This window comes from Phaseolus vulgaris, chromosome 8 (genome assembly GCF_000499845.2).
Source record: "Phaseolus vulgaris cultivar G19833 chromosome 8, P. vulgaris v2.0, whole genome shotgun sequence".
NCBI lineage: Eukaryota > Viridiplantae > Streptophyta > Magnoliopsida > Fabales > Fabaceae > Phaseolus > Phaseolus vulgaris.
Window position 1 is genome coordinate 17,661,453 of NC_023752.2, and position 17,041 is coordinate 17,678,493.

The window sequence follows — 17,041 nt, forward strand, 5'->3', positions numbered from 1 at the left end:
GGGTACTGAACTTCCCTGATGTGGCCTGCAGCGAGGAGTTTCTGTGTTTCGTCCCTAATCGCCTGCCTCCTCTCCTCGTTGAACTTTCTTCTTCTTTGTCGTACCGGTCTCACCAAGTTGTCCATCGCCAGATGATGGCACAAGAAGTCGGGATCGATCCCGGGCATGTCCGAAGCGGACCATGCAAACGCATCCAGATGCCGTTCTATCACCTTGGTGATCTGGTCCTGGAGCTCAACCTCCAGGGATCTTCCCAGCTTGAAGATCTTTCCCCCGATTTCTCTCTCGAGCCACTGCTCGACGGGTTTTGGTCTGGTTTCTCTGGCGATCACCGCCCTGGCGATTCCCAGTTCTCTCGCTTCCTCAGGGCGATTCCTTGCCTCTTCTTCCTCCAGACCGGCGTTCCCCTTCCCCAGCTCAGCATCCACCATCTCCACGTCTCTTCCGGCGGTCTCTTCTGTTACCGTTGATCTAGGCTTCACACTAGGAGGCGGGGTGGTCGTCACGTAACTCACCGATCTCTTGTTTTTCAGGCTATTCTCATAGCACTTCTTCGCTTCTTTCTGATTGGATTTGATGGTGATCACCACCCCCTCCATAGACGGCAACTTCACCTTCATGTGCCGGGTCGACGGTATAGCGCCTATCCTGTTGAGCGTGGGTCTTCCCAACAGGATGTTGTATGCTGAAGGGGCGTTTACAACAAGGTATTTGATTTTCTCCGTTTTCGAACCCGCCTCGTCTGTAAACGTAGTCCTCAACTCTATGTACCCCCTGACCTCCACCTGGTCACCAGCAAAACCATACAAACACCCTCCATAGGGCCTCAGCTGGTCAAGGGGTAGCTCCAGCTGCGTGAAAGTCGGCCAGAACATCACGTCTGCCGAGCTTCCTTGGTCCACCAGAACCCTGTGGACCTTTCTTCCTGCTGTGATCAAAGAGATGACTATGGGATCGTTGTCATGAGGCACAACGTCCCGAAGATCTTGCTTGGTGAACGTAATGTCCACTTCCGGCGAGTGGTCTTCAAACATATCCACCATCATCACAGACCTCGCATATCTCTTCCTCTGTGATGCGGTGCATCCACCCCCTGAGAAACCCCCTGCAATGGTATGGATTTCCCCGTGCGTAGGCATCTCGTGCTGCTGAACCTCTCCACCTGCTGGTTGGGAGCTCGACACGCCCCCCGTCCTTCTATCCAGCAAGTAGTCATTTAGGAACCCGCTCTTTACCAGATCGTCGAGCTGGTATCCTAAAGCCAAACACGAGTCCAAGGTGTGGCCAAAGCCCTGGTGAAACTCGCACCAGGCGTCTGGCTTTGGCCCCAGCACCTTGTCGCCCACCTTCTCGGGCGCTTTCAACCTAGCTGATATGTTGGGAATGGCGATCAGGTCCGCCAATCCCATGACAAACTTGTGCTTAGGCGGGCGATTGTACTCCCGGCGTGCTGGTTGCGGGAGACCTTGGCCCCTGCCCTTGTTCTTCCTTGGGTCATAAGGATGGCGAGTCCTCTGATCCCTTCTGGCCGCCGCTGTCTCCAGCATCCTCTGTGGCTGGATCCTGGTCTGGGCGCGTGGCCTGGTGGGAGCCACGCTTCCTCTTTTCTCGGCAACTTCACTCTCGTCGGCGATGTGGGCCACCGCAAGTCGCCTAACCTCAGCAAATGTGGCGGGGTGAGCCCTGATCAATGCCTCGCAAAATGGTCCCGGCAGCACGCCCTTCTTAAATGCATAGACCAACATTTCTTCATCTTTGGCTGGCGATCTGACCATCTGCGCCCCAAAGCGATTCAAATAGTCCCTTAGGGACTCTCCCTGATATTGCCTTATATCAAACAAATCATAAGACACCCTGGGCAGTGCCTTTTTCACGATGTACTGCTCGACGAAAATCTTTGAAAACTGTTGGAAGTTGGTAATGTGACCGGTAGGCAGGCTCACAAACTATTGCAGCGCCGTTCCCTGGAGTGTGCTCACGAACATCTTGCAGTATACGGCGTCCGATCCTCTTGACAGCATCATCTCCGTATGGAACGTGGTGAGATGAGCCTTAGGATCCTCCACGCCAGTGAAAACAGCCTTAACAGGTACCACACTCATTGGAATAGGCGTGTCAGTAATCGCCTGAGCGAAAGGCATAGGAAAAACACGAGGCGGCGTCGACGGCGCGACCTCTTCAGCAATAGGACGCCCTTGCTGTTCCTGAAGAGCTTGACGCAGCTCCTCAGTCACTTTACTAAGCTCATCATTCCTGGCCCGAGAGGCGGCCAGGTCCTCATGCATTCTCACCTGTTCAATGCGCGAGGCTTCCACAGTTGCCTGCAACGAGCGCATGATCTCTACCATCTGTGCCATGGTCATGGCGGCGGCGCCTTCAGCAGCAATGGGCGCAACTGGACTTGAACGGTTTCTTCTCATTTTTCTCATGAAACTTGACGAATCACAGAATGCAGCGAACAACACTTACTTCAGCTACGATCGATTCAGCGATCAATCGGTCAGAACCTCGCAAAACTCCGCAAGAAACTCAAGAACACAAAAAACCTCCACAGAAACCTGCAACTCCACCAGAAACCACCGCTTCCTCCACGAAAAACCAAACAAGCCAAAGAACTCAAATCTCACCGAACAAAACTCGCGCAACCAGCAGAAAACTTCACCTCACCGAACAAAACCTCAAACGAACGGTGGAAAACGTGAAAACACCGAATAAAAACTAGATGAACAGCGAACAACGGTTGCACCAGCACACAACCACACAGAAAACTACGAAAACCTCCAAGAACTCACGCTGCGGATGGGAACAAGTTTTACACGGCCCCACGGTGGGCGCCTGATGATCCTGCCTGTTGACCAGAACGTTGGAACTTGCCTCGTCAAACTTGGATCGACGTGTGAACCGCTTCAACCTCCGTCCTACGTCACGATCCACCTCAAGAACCTGCAAAAGAACAGAGCGGCGCCGCTGCGGCCGATCGCACTCCAACGCCCAAGTCAGTGACTGAACCACCAAATACTTCAAGAGCAAAACTCTAGAACTCTCAAGCAACCGTGCAATGTTCTCTCTCACAGTATGCTCAAGAACTCGCAAGCGTCAAGAATACAATCTGAACGTGCGTACCTTGAAAGTTCGTTGGGAAACCCTTAAATACCTGGTCACTTTCTCTCTCCTGGCAGTTACAGACCTGGACACGTGGCTCGCATCCAGCTGTACACGTGCCATCATCTGGAGCCTCCTTGACTTGGGCGCTGCTTCTGACTCTCCTTTGGCTAAGTTACTTATGCATGATACTGCTCAGTGCATAGCTAACTTGGAGCGCGATCTCTACTGGAATTGGCGAGTTAGGGTGCCTTCGTACACCTTCCCTATGGTCTCGCCGGCCGCCTTCATAATTTGCATCACCTTCATCTTCGACGATGTGCTTACTCTGGCGATCTCGAATCACTTGGTCGCCTGAGTTTACATCTGGCGACTTCATCTTTAACCCAGTGACCGCCGGTTCTGGTGTGCTGGAGATCGGAGCACGCCAACATAATACCTGGCGACTTCACGAGCCCCCTGACTTCCTTCCCTTCTGCCAACCTGGCGTCTTGTCAACACGCCTATACTGTAGCTTGATGCCACGTCATCACTTTCGACTACCAGGGCGGTACAGGACGGTACAATTTTAATTTGATTTAGGTGTTGTTTGGAGAAATCCAATCGGTGCATTGTGTTCAAATTGTTCTTGAGCTTCTAATTTTCAAATTTGTGTAGGAATCTGTTCTGGCCGGTTGACCTGGGACGTCTTTGTGCGTAACCTCACCCGTCAGCTAGGGACTCCTTCCCACTGGTTACCTGTGGATTCCTGCAAAGAAGGACAAAAGGGCGCCCTAGCGGCCGTTTGCACTCCGACGCTCAAGTCAGCTAGCAAGAAACCCCAAAACTCTACACCTCCGTATCGGAGCACCGTGAATGGCACTTTGAAGGTGGTCAAAAGAAACTGTGTATTGTGTATCTTTTCTCCCTCTGGCAAACAACCTCTCTCTCTCTAGTCCCTTGTGCGTCGTCTCAAGACTCGAGCAAGCAACTAGAGTGTACTCTGGGAAAGTCTGCCAAAAGTTCGAACCCCGTTTCCAACATTCAAGGCGCTATTTAAGCTACTCCAGCATTCAAAGCGCCTTAAAGCGCATTTAATTATAAAACGTTCAGCGCATTTAAGACGTTTATACCGCTTGGGAGCATTTATAGTACCTTAAACGCTCGAAACGTAAACCGTATTAAATAACTTTAATTACCTTGTACCTGACAAAATGGCGTTTCTATTCTGACTTGGTTGCTGTACACGTGGAGGGCCTCACAGCGCCGTGACCCCATCTGAGGGTATTTCCTCGTGTGAGTCCTCCTACCTGGGAGTGCATCTGCGCAAGGGGTGACTTTTTGGGTGCCAACTCATGCCCCCAAACATCTAGTCACTCACTTTGAGAGCGTATCTACCTTCCTCTCGTACCCTGCACCTGGCTACCCTGGGCGTGACCCTCCTCATGAGCCGTATCTACCCCAAGGGAGTCTCTGGGGCGGCATGGGTGCTTTACGAGTCAGGCTGCTCTCCACTGGCGCTATTACTATGGCCTTAAAGCCACCTTTCTTTTCTCTTTATTGTTACCCCGGGTTATCGGGGTTTGAGGCCTTCCCACGGCGTCGCTCCCTCCATGGTCTTCCATGGGTATCGGGGAGCGACACTGTGATTGCCTTGCTTTTGTGACATTTGACCTTGGCGACACCCTAGCTGGGCGACGCCTTGACTTGGCGATGCCTTCACCTAGGCGACGCCTTGCCTTGACGACGCTCCTTCTTGGTGACGCCCCGCCTCGGCGATGCATGTGCTTGGCGTCGCCTCACCTAGGCGACGCCTTATGTTGACTTTGACCCCGACGTTGACTTTCACCTTGACTTTGTCAACGCCCGGATACGGGACGGTACATAATCCATATAGAATTGTGTTGCTGTTCTGTTTTTAGTTTATTTGAGTCTTATTTGCAATTCCAATCGGTTCATATTCTGTGTCTTGAATCATTTTAATTTTTTAATCCAATTGTGTTTTGTCAAAGTCATGTTTCTCCTAAATTGTCATCAACTCCCAAACCAAGCAGAATACGAGGCCCTGTAACTAGGCCCGTAACTAGCAAAGAATCACTCTTTGCTAGTAGTTCCTTTGTTCCCATCTCCTTGGCCAACAGAATTCCAGCGATGAGGGCGTCGTATTCTGCTTGGTTGTTGTTGGTCTTGAAGGCGAACCGTAGGGCTTGCTCAATCAGCAACCCATTTGGTCCTTCCAAGATGACGCCAACCCCACTTGATATGAACGCAATAACATGATGAAGATATGAAATGAACATGTGCTGGATTCAATAAGAGTTGGAATATGATTAGGCACTTTTTAAGAATTGGATCAATGTTCTTAATCAATCAAGAACTCACCAAAAGACAAGTAACCAAGCCAAACTCACATAGAAACCCATTTTTTGGTCATATGAACCGTTTGAAACAAGGAAGAACACAAAAGCACCGATTGAAACTCCAAGAAATACAATTAAAACCACAAGAACAGAAAACTAAGGCAAACTACCGAACATAAACACAAACTAAACAAGTTCTACCGATTGAAACAACATGAAACAAAAAATACATGTTTTAGAGTTTGTTTTGGAATGGAAATGGAAGTAGAAGATGAAAAGGAAAAGGAAACTTATGTGGTTGGAGCTCTTGGAAATGTGCACGCCACTTGAAGGATGGTTGGCTTCAAGATGAGTGTTGTTGCCGCCACTTGAGAGACCAAGAATTCACTCAAGATAAGACTAAAAGAGAAGAATACACAAGTCTCTCTTAATCACTCACCAATTTGGTAGAGGTTCATTACTCACAAAATCAATCTTATTATTTCAAAGACCTAAGCCTTCCTTTTATAATGAGGAGGACCGGTCATAAGTACAAGAGAAGCTGATGGAAGAGGGCCAAGATCAACACCCCATGAAAGACAAGAGCCAAATCAAGAGCGTCTAGAGCCAAGTGAAGAGCGTCTAGCTCAAGGTGGAGAGCATCTAGAGGGAGAGCGTCTAGAAGGAAGGGGAGAGCGTCTAGGACCTATTACTAGGTCCATGACCAAGCTTATACATGGAGACTTGGGCCAAGCTACGAATGGGCGAGAAAGCAACTTGTATATGCTACATGAAGGCCCATTAAGGGTAGCTTAGTATTAAGTGTAGTGTAAATAGGATAAACTTGATTCCATGAGACTTGACCTAGATTTGCTAAAGATTTGGTCACATTCTAGAAGGATTCTCCACTAGGCCGGCCATGTGCCATGTGATGTAAATTTGCATTTCATTTTGTTTAGCATTAGGGTTGCATTATGGTCCTCCTTAGCCTATAAAAGGAGGAGCCAACACCTTGTATTTTGAAGACTATTTTGAGTAATGAAATGCTGCCCAAGTTCCATTCAAATTACTCCCTTGCCAAATTCTCTCTAGAATTAGGTTTTTAGTCTTCAATCTTCACCCTCAAATGGAGATGGCCGAACCACTCCAACCCTCACTACTCCTCACGCACCTTCAAGGCACCCACACTTCCTAGGAAGGCCTTGTTCCACTCTCCTCCACTAAGCTTCCGCAACCATCATCATCAAAATCAAAGAAGAGCTCATAGGAATGCCATCATTTGGTATCATGAGCTATGGTTTTTCAAAGATGAGTATCTCTTTGTGTTTTTCTTTTTGAGTTCTTCTTATTTCCAAGTTGTTCATCTTGTCTTGCTGTTTTTATGTTTTTAATATGATTTGAATGCTTCTCTATTCATTTCAATCGGTAGTTTTTGTTCAAATTGTGCTTGAACATCTTATTTCAATTTTGTGTAGGATTCTTTATACATTATGTTGCTGTTTTTGATTTTTTTAGGTTGCTTGAGTCTTGATTGAAATTTTATTCGGTTCATATTAATATGTTTGAGTCATTTTATTTTCTGAATCTATAAGTTTTGTCAAGTCTTGTGTTTCCATATTTGTCATCAAATCCTAGTAGTATTTTTCTTGGTTTATTTTGTTTCTTGTTTTTGGTTTGAATGCTTGATCTAAAATCTGTTGTGTTTTGATCCTTTGGTGCTTTTTATTTTTAGTTTGAGTTCATATTTGTGTGTTAGATCCACACAAATTCCTTTACACTAATTCCATTGTGTTTTTGTTGGTGTATCATTCTGTTTTTTGTTTCCAGATTTGTTGAATCCTCTATTTTCCACCATTCTGTTTTCGCTGAGTTTGTTTATGAAAAATAAATGCAACATAAGAAAATTATGAGCCTCTGGATTTTACTAGATTGAGGTGTTAGCAAGAGGACAAAAAAAGAATCAGTTGAAAAAAGAAATAGAAAAAAAAGATAAATATTACAAAAGCAGTGTACAATCCTGACGCTACAACTGGCGGTTCTGAGCACTGATTTTAGACAAATTATTAAAATTAAATGGTGCATGCGTTTGGAGTGAAACAAACGCCAAAAATTTGTTGAGATCTTGATATGTTTGAATATAAATTTTCAGAAGCAAATATTAAAAGGCCAGCTCAGCATAAATCTGTGAAAATCACGCATTCTGGACCACAACAATTTGTTTCAATGGTGTTGTTTTTGGTTTTTAAATCAAATCTAGTGCTATTCCATAGGTTCCTTTTTGTGTGCCATCCTTTCTTTGAGTACCTTTTTATTTTCTTGTCTAATTTCATTGGAACTCTTTCTAGTTGTCACATTTAATTCCATTTGTGTGGTACTGTTTTTCAAATTAATTTGTTTCTTGCTTTCTTTCTTTGACCTCTAAGCTTTGTGATGGATTAAATATCAATTGGTGCCTTGGAGCGCGATCTCTTCTAAGTGGCGAGTACGGGGTGTCACCATGCACACCTTCTCTGTGGTCTCGCCTGCCGCTATCACGATCTGCTTTACTTGCACATCATGCATGTTCTGGTAAAGCTCTCAGCCTTCTCTACTTGGCCATTTGTCTGTGGGTGCTCGACGGATGCAAACACCTGCTGTATTCCCACCTCTTCACACAGCTTCTTTAGTAGGTGACTTGCAAACTGAGTCCCATTGTCTGACACCAGGCGCTTAGGCACACCAAACCAGCACACAATGTTCTTCCATACAAAGCTCTCGATCTTGTGTGCGGTGATCTGGGCTACTGGTTCCGCTTCGATCCACTTGGTGAAGTATTCAATCGCCACCACCAAGTACTTCATGTGCCTGACAATGGGAAAGGTCCCAGAATGTCAATTCCCCAAGTATGAAACGACCATGGGCTGTAAATTGACTTTAACTCTTCTGGAGGCGCCTTGTGCCAATCGGCGTGCTGCTGGCATTGCTTGCAACAATGTGCATACTTCTTGCAGTCCTCCCTCATCGTTGGCAGTAATAACCTGCACGGAGGGTTCTTGCAGCCAGAGCTCGTCCCCCGACGTGACTCCCACATATACCTTCATGGAGCTCGGCCATAATTCTAGTGCATTTTTCTCCGTGCACACATTCTAGGAGTGGGTGTGTAAACCCAAACCTGTACATCTCGCCATCGATCATGGTGAACTTGCTGGAGTTCTTCTTTATCTTCCTAGCCTCCATCGAATCCAGCGGGAGAAGGCCATCTGCCAGGCAGCGCTGGTACTGTGTTATCCATGTGTCTGGCTCATGCGTGGCGCAGACCTGCGTCATGTTCACCCTCTCCCCCCGACATGCTCTTATTCTCGGCGATCTCAAGGTCTCTTGGGTCAAGGACCTGTGACTCCTCGCCGCTTTCTCCGTCGACTTGCTTATCTGCAGAACCAGGTGGTCTGCCACAAATGCTCTAGGCGTCTTTAGAGTTTCTTGGATCACTGTCCTCTGCCTACCCCCTTGCCCGAACTGGCGAGCTTGGCTAGTAAGTCAGCTCGGGCATTTTGCTCTCTGGGCACATACACCACTCCAAATGAGACAAAGGAACTCTTCAACTCCTGCACATACTCCAAGTAAGCCGCCATTTGTGGATCCTTGGCCTGGAACTCGCCTGTTACTTGTCTCGTGACCAACAGTGAGTCACTCTTGGCCATCAGCACCCTAGACCCCATCTCCTTAGCCAGCAAGATTCCGGCGAGCAACGCTTCATACTCTGCTTGATTGTTGCTGGCTTTAAAAGCAAATCTTAGGGATTGTTCTATCAGCACGCCGTTGGGCCCTTCTAGAATGACTCCAGCACCGCTACCCTGCTGGTTAGACGATCTGTCCACCGAAAGTACCCAACGAAAATCGTCCCCTTCAACTCGTGCTGCTTCTAACGAGAGCTCGACCACAAAATCAGCGAAAATCTGCCCCTTGATCGGTCGTCGGGGCTCATATTTGATGTCGAACTCTGACAGTTCCACCGCCCACTTCACCATTCTCCCAGCTACATCAGGCTTCTTCAAGACTTTCTGGATGGGCAGGTCGGTCATCACCAGCACTGTACAACTGTGAAAATAGTGGCGCAACCTCCTCGCCGAAAATATTACAGCCAGTGCAGCTTTCTCCAAGGCCTGATACCTTACCTCCGGGCCTTGTAACACTTTGCTGACGAAATAAATAGGCTTCTGAGCCTGGTCTTGATCTTGGGCGAGCACCGCACTCACCGCCCTCTCAGTTACAGCAAAATACAACCTGAGAGGGATTCCTACTAAGGGTTTGCACAAAACCGGCGGGCTCGCCAGGTACTCTTTAAGCTTCACGAAAGCTTCTTCGCACTCCTTCGACCAGACAAACATGTTGTTTCGCCTCAAACATTGAAAATACGGATGGCCCTTCTCTCCACTAGCTGATACGAAACGAGACAGGGCGGCCATCCGACCTGTAAGCTGCTGCACTTCCTTCACGGTAGCCGGGCTCCTCATCGCCAAAATGGCAGCACACTTATCAGGATTTGCCTCTATTCCTCTCTCAGTTAAGAGGAAACCCAAGAATTTCCCTGCCTCCACGCCAAAAATGCACTTCTCGGGGTTTAGCTTCAATCTGAACTTGGCAATTGTGGTAAACAACTCCTGCAGATCTGAGACGTGTTTGCTCTTCTCTAGCGAGGTCACGACCATATCATCTACGTACGCTTTCACATTCCTTCCCAGCATCGGTGCAAGTACCTTATCCATCAATCTTTGGTACGTTGCCCCAGCATTCTTCAGCCCGAAGGGCATCACTTTGTAGCAGTAGCACGATCTCTCAGTCATGAAGGCAGTTTTCTCTTCATCCATAGGATGCATCTTTATCTGATTATACCCCGAGAAGGCGTCCAGAAAACTCATCAACTTGCACCCTGCTGCACTGTCGACCAGGGCATCTATGCTTGGCAAAGGGTATGAATCCTTTGGACAAGCCTTGTTTAAGTCTGTGAAGTCGACGCACATGCGCCACTTCCCGTTGCTCTTCTTCACCAGTACGACATTAGCCAACCACTCAGGGTACTGGACCTCCCTGATATGGCCTGCGGCGAGGAGCTTCTACGTTTCATCCCTAATCGCCTGTCTCCTCTCCTCGTTAAACTTCCTTCTTCTTTGCCGCACTGGTCTGACTTGTGTGTCCATTGCCAAATGGTGACACAAGAAGTCGGGGTCAATTCCCGGCATGTCTGAAGCAGACCATGCAAAAGCATGCAGATGCCGTTCTATCACCTTGGCGATCTGGTCTTGGAGCTCACCCTCCAAAGATCTTCCCAGCTTGAAGACCTTGCTCCCGATCTCCCTCTCGAGCCACTCCTCGACGGGTTTGGGTCTGGTTTCCCTGGCAATCACCGCCCTGGCGATTCCCGACTCTATCGCTTCCTCTGGGCGGTTTCTCGCCTCTTCTTCCCGATCGGCGTTCTCTCCCCTGGCTTCAGCGTCTATCATGACGACATCGCCGTCGGCGGTCACCTCCGTTGCCGAGGCAACAACTCGCCCCTCCGTCGGCCTGGGCTCCACACCGAGAGCCGGCGTCGTTGTGATGTAACTTACTGACCTCTTATTCTTCAGGCTATTTTCATAGCACTTCTTCGCCTCCTTCTGGTCAGATCTAATGGTGATCACCACCCCCTCCATTGATGGCAACATAACCTTCATGTGCCTGGTTGAGGGCACAGCTCCTATTCTGTTGAGGGTTGGTCTCCCCAACAGAATGTTATATGCTGAGGGGGCATTTACGACGAGGTACTTGATCTTCTCCGTCCTCGAGGCCACCTAATTTGTGAACGTTGTTCTCAGCTCGATGTACCCCCTGACCTCCACCTGGTCGCCAGCGAACCCATATAAGCATCCTCCATAGGGCCTTAGCTGGTCAAGGGGTAGCTGCAGCTGCGTGAAAGTAGGCCAGAACATTACATCTGCCGAGCTTCCTTGGTCCACCAGTACCCGGTGGACTTTCCTTCCCGCCGTGACGAGCGAGATAACTATGGGATCGTTGTCGTGAGGCACAACGTCCCTAAGATCCTCCTTTGTGAACGTGATGTCCACATCTAGCGAGTGATCCTCGAACATATCCACCGTCATCACAGACCTTGCGTACTTCTTCCTTTGTGATGCAGTGCATCCACCACCCGAGAAACCTCCAGCGATGGTGTGGATCTTGCCATGAGTGGGCATCTCATGCTGCTGAGCCTCACCACTCGCCGGCTGGGAGCTCGACGCACCACCCGTCCTCTTGTCCAGCAGGTAATCATTCAAGAAACCGCTCTTGACCAGGTCTTCAAGCTGGTATCCCAGGGCCAAACATGAATCAACGGTGTGACCAAAACTCTGGTGGAACTCACACCAGGCGTTTGGTAAGGACAGATTTGCCCATCCAAAAGGTGCTAAAGAAACCAGACGTAGCGGGAAGGATGGTCAAGTGGGCGGTGGAATTGTCTGAGTTCGACATTCAGTACGAGCCCCGAGGACCGATAAAGGGGCAGGTGTTCGCCGACTTTGTGGTCGAGCTGTCGTCGGTCGCGACACCTTCAGAAGGTTTAGACTTCCGATGGGTATTATCAGTGGATGGCTCCTCCAATCAGCAGGGGAGCGGCGCTGGGGTCATTTTGGAAGGCCCGAACGGAGTGCTGATCGAGCAGTCCCTCCGCTTTGCCTTCAAGGCTAGCAACAATCAGGCGGAGTATGAAGCCCTGATCGCAGCAATGTTGCTAGCAAGAGAAATGGGAGCAAGAAGTCTGGTTGCTAAGAATGACTCTTTGCTAGTCACCGGGCAAGTTACAGGGGAGTTCCAGGCGAAAGATCCCCAGATGGCAGCTTACCTGGAATACGTACAGCTCCTGAAGACGTCCTTCACCGAGTTTGAACTAATTCATGTGCCGAGAGAGCAAAATGCCAGAGCAGACCTACTTGCCAAGCTGGCCAGCTCAGGCAAGGGGGGAAAACAGAGGACTGTCATTCAGGAGACCTAGAAGGTACCGCGAGCGTTCGTGTCAGACAACCAGGTACTTCAAGTGTACAAATCGATGGAGCGTCTGACGATCGGTCATCGTTCACTGTCTCAAGAGACGTTGAAAGCGCCGAGGGTTAGAGCGCGACCGGCAAAGACCGACGAGGCAATGGAAGTCTGCGCTGTTAGGGAGCCCGACACGTGGATAACACCGTACCAGTTGTACTTAGAAGATGGTGTACTCCCACTTGACCCGACAGAGGCAAAGAGAATAAAGAGGAGCTCGAGTAAGTTTACTTTGATTGACGGGAACCTGTTTAGATTTGGGTTTTCTCATCCTGTGCAGATTTGCATGTATGGCGAGCAATGCACTAGGCTTATGTCAGAGCTACACGAGGGGGTGTGCGGAATTCATGTAGGTGGTCGCGTTTTGGCAAGTAGGATCCTACGCGCGGGGTACTACTAGCCAACGCTGAAGGAAGACTGCGTGAAGTATGCTCAACGTTGCAAACAGTGTCAACTTCATGCAGACTGGCATAAGGCACCTCCCGAGGAGTTGAAGTCCATCCACAGCCCGTGGCCATTTCACACATGGGGAATCGACATCCTAGGACCTTTTCCCCTGGCGATAAGGCAGATGAAGTTCCTCATCGTGGCCATTGAGTATTTCACCAAGTGGGTGGAGGCAGAACCAGTCGCGCACATCACCGCACAGAAAGTCGAGCACTTTGTCTGGAAGAACATTGTCTGTCGTTTCGGAGTACCCAAGAGGCTGGTCTCCGACAATGGCACCCAGTTCACAAGTCATCAGCTAAGGAAGATGTGCGAGGAGTTAAAGATACAGCAGGTTTTCGCCTCGGTGGAACACCCACAAACCAATGGGCAAGTGGAGTCAGCCAACCGAGTGCTGCTCAGGGGGCTGAAGCGAAGACTAGAGAAAGCTAAAGGAAACTGGGCAGAGGAGGTCCCCAGAATCGTATGGTCCTACCATACCACTCCACAGTCCAGCACCCATGAGACACCCTTTAGCCTTGTCTACGGGACAGATGCCATGATTCCCGTGGAGATACAGGAGAGCTCCCCCAGGTTTTTGAATTTCATTGCCGAAGAATCCAACGAAGAACGAAAGATGAATCTCGACCTACTGGACGAAGTGCGAGAAGAAGCCAGAGTTAGTGCTAAAGCCGTCAAGAGAAGAGTGGAACGGAGGCACAACTCCGAGGTGAGGCTCAGGCGTTTCCAGGAAGGTGATCTGGTGATGAGAAAGGCGCATCAGAATGAGATGGAAAACAAGTTGTCTCCAAAGTGGACAGGTCCATACAGAGTGGTTGAGGCATTGGAAAATGGAGCTTATCGGCTGGAAACTCTCCATGGAGGAGCAATTCCCAGAACGTTGAACGCCACCCATTTGAAATTTTATTTCAGTTAAGTTGTAAAGTAGTTGCGTTCTCGCGCTAAAGACACACTCAGTGTATATACTGAAAACAGTTGAACAGATAAGGGGGCACTCTTTTCCCTAAGGAGGGTTTTTAACGAGGCCACCCAATGAAAAGATTATCAGCATATCAAGTGTGCGAGAGTTTTCAAGTTAAAATCCTCCTCGCCCCAGGCGCGAGCGCAAGTGATCGGTTAGGCCTTATTCGCCCTAGGCGCGAGTATGGGCGCTAATCTAAGTCCTCCTCACCCCAGGCGTGAGTGCAGGCGACTAGGGTTCGAAAAGCCAGGGGTGCTAGTAAGACCAAGAGAGGGAAAGGAAGGATTTCGACAAACGTCCTTACGCACTTGGCATATACCAATATTGGCCCAGTAAAGCTCTTAGTTCAAACCCTTCTCACCCCAGGAGTGAGGCAGGGAAAGAACGACCAGATCCGCCCAAGGTCGATGACCTTGGGGAAGATAAGAGGGGCTATCGAGAAACACTCTTCTTCCCCCAAAACAAGGCATCACCTCTGACGATCGATGTCAAAGTCCTTTATGCACTTAGCGCTAGAGCGACAGAGAAGCAAGGTGAAGACCGAAGAACGATGACTGATGAGTTGTTGGTGGATATGCTAGTGCGTAGTGCCTTGTCGGAGGAAGCTTTTCCAAACAAGTTCTTACACAACAAGCCGAAGCAGACAAACTATGCCTAGTCAGTCATCTAGTACGAAGCTGTGCATAAGAACTGTTAAAGACAAAGCTAAGGGAGTTGTTAGTCGTGATCAAGGTAGAGGCCAAGATCAAAGAGTACAGATCGCGCTAAACCTAAGCTAGTTAACAGTTAGTTGTGTGCAAAAAGAAAGATGAAGCTTAAGAAGATACGAGAGAGAAACATATAGTTGAAGCAAGTACATATTCACACGAAGGTCTATACAAGTTTCAAGTACAAGAATTGTGCAGAAATATGAAATTACAAGAAGAAAACTCAAAAAGGAGGAATGAGCTTGCCATCTACCACTTCGTGGTAGATGCTGAACTGCGTAAGGTCCACATCTGGAAGAACGCAACAAATTTGCTCGAATGCCAGCTCGAATCCATCAGCAAGGGCGTCAGCACCCACGTTCATAAGCTCGGCGTTCTCAACTTCGAGCTCTTGCTTTGAAGTCTCCAAGGCGTTCTTCTCAGTGGTGAGGGAAGCAATGGAAGAGGCAGCTTCTTCCAATTTGCCCTTTGCTTCGGCAAGCTCGACCTTCACTGCAGAAAGCTCGCTCACTGCCTTCTCAAGTTTCTTCCCCCCATCAGTGGCCTCCTCCTTGGTAGACTTGAGATCCCCCGCTAGTTGTGAGTTCAGTTGGCGTAGGGAGGAAGTCTCAGCCTCCAGGTTAATTACTTTGCTCCTCAGCTCCACCACTTCGCTGTCCAGAGTATTGACAGTTTGCCCCATCAAGATCTCAGTCTTGATGGTCTCCTAGACCTGCGATAGGTACTCTCTCCTGGATTTTTCCACCATATCCCTCATTAGCGCTACGGACCCTTGGGCAGCCTCAAAGTCACTCTGCAGTGACTCCTTGTCGTGCTCAAGCTCCTTGACCCTCTTCTCCAGGACCAGTTGCTTGCGGTGCTGGGTGGAAAACTCTAGGGAAAGCACTATCTGCTTGGCCAAGTGTGTGTCCACCTCTTGCCCACTCCATTCGAGAAGCTCCCGGCTGCGTATGAAATGTCGAACCAAGGCAATGACTCGACTGAAATTTTCATTGCTAGCACCAGAGCTGCTTGGCTGCGAGCTGGCCTCACCACCTTCGGCAGTAGCAGCAGAGGTTGGCGGTGGTGGTGATGCAGGAAGTCTTGGGAAACCCCCCAAGCGGGCAGAATCACTCCCAGCAGGTGGAGCGGGTTGACCAATAGCTTGGCCTGCTAGGGGTGGGGGTGGAAGTGATGCTGGAGACGGAAGTTGGGGCGTTGGAGATGGTAGGCGCTGAGGGGAGGGGGAGGAAGTTGGTGCTGGGGAAAATTGAGTAGGAGGAGGTGGGGGTGAACCCTCCTCGATCTGCACCACTTCGATTTCCCCAGGCCTAAGGGATGAAGGCCCCCAACCTCTTGGTGTTTCCTCTTGCGATGTATAAGAGGAGAGCCAGAACTCTCCTCCTCGGTTGAGGGGGTAGGAGCAGCAGCGGCCGCAACAGTTGCGGGAAAGGCCTTTACTAGGCTTCTTCTCTTCTTCTCTGGCTCGGGGCCTTCAGCTGGCGCGACCGAGAGAGGTGGAGCCGCGATGGGCTCGGTGGTAGAGGAGGAAGAACCAGTCCCCTTGGCACCCCTGGTCCGGGCAAGCTCCAGTAATGCCCTCCTCCTATCTTTCCCTGAAGTCATGTCTACATCAAGGGTAAAAAGAAGAGTTAAATGGCATAATTATGCAAGTGGATAGAATGTTATGCAAGTATGCATGAGAGTGTGCAAGTATTCTAAGAGGTGCAAGAAGAAGAGCCTACCTATGTACTTCTTCAGAGACACCACATCAAACTCGTGTTTGATGAGAAGGGCCGAGTTATATTTTGCCCCTAGGAGCAACCTACACAGCTCGCGCTCGTAGGGAGCCATGACTTCAAGGCCCCGGGGTTTCTTAAACTCGACTGCAGGAACCCAATAAAGGGGAAACCCCTCGAGCAGCGTTGGGCTTTGCTGGGTAGCAGATATTATGTAGAACCTGCCTTTCCAATCTTTAAACGATTGCTGGTACAGGCCCAAGATCACTCGTCCAGCAACTCCATTCAGGCTGACCCAAGACCTATCCCCAGGGTTCTTCGCCTCGAAGAAATGTAGGAAGACGTCTACAGAGGCGTTATGCCCAAAGTAGTTGCAGAGGATCTCGAATGCCCGTATGAAAGCCCAGGCATTCGGATGGAGTTGGCAAGGGGCGACGTTCAACTCCATCATCAGCTCCTTCTCAAAGAAGGTGAAGGGCAAGCGCAACTTCAACCTTTTGAAGATGGCGGAGTATATGAAGGTGAAGGGCACCTCATTGGTAGTCCTATCGTCTGCGCAGATTGGCATCCCTCGAGGAGGAATGCGTATACGAACGTTGAAATCATTCTCCCTGTCGATGGCGCAGGAGGGCTCATCAGGGTCGTTGCTCAGAAGGTTTTGAGGTGGCCTTTCGGTAGTTGAGTGGAAGTTTCGGCCAACAATGCCAGGGGGGCCCAGTCATAGACCCTGGCGTTGTCCTG

At 49.4% G+C, this 17,041-nt stretch overlaps 2 protein-coding genes across 2 annotated transcripts; one reads left to right on the top strand and one right to left on the bottom strand.

Annotated features, from left to right (window-relative positions):
• Window positions 1-13,452: 13,452 nt before the first annotated feature.
• LOC137824678 (uncharacterized) lies at window positions 13,453-13,830 on the top strand. Its single transcript, XM_068630348.1, has one exon. It carries the CDS (start codon window positions 13,453-13,455, stop codon window positions 13,828-13,830), a length of 378 nt encoding a protein of 125 aa, XP_068486449.1.
• Window positions 13,831-14,805: 975 nt separating this feature from the next.
• On the bottom strand, window positions 14,806-15,264 carry LOC137824679 (WEB family protein At5g16730, chloroplastic-like). Its single transcript, XM_068630350.1, has one exon. The coding sequence runs from the start codon at window positions 15,262-15,264 to the stop codon at window positions 14,806-14,808; it is 459 nt and encodes a 152-aa protein (XP_068486451.1).
• Between the last annotated feature and the right edge of the window lie 1,777 nt (window positions 15,265-17,041).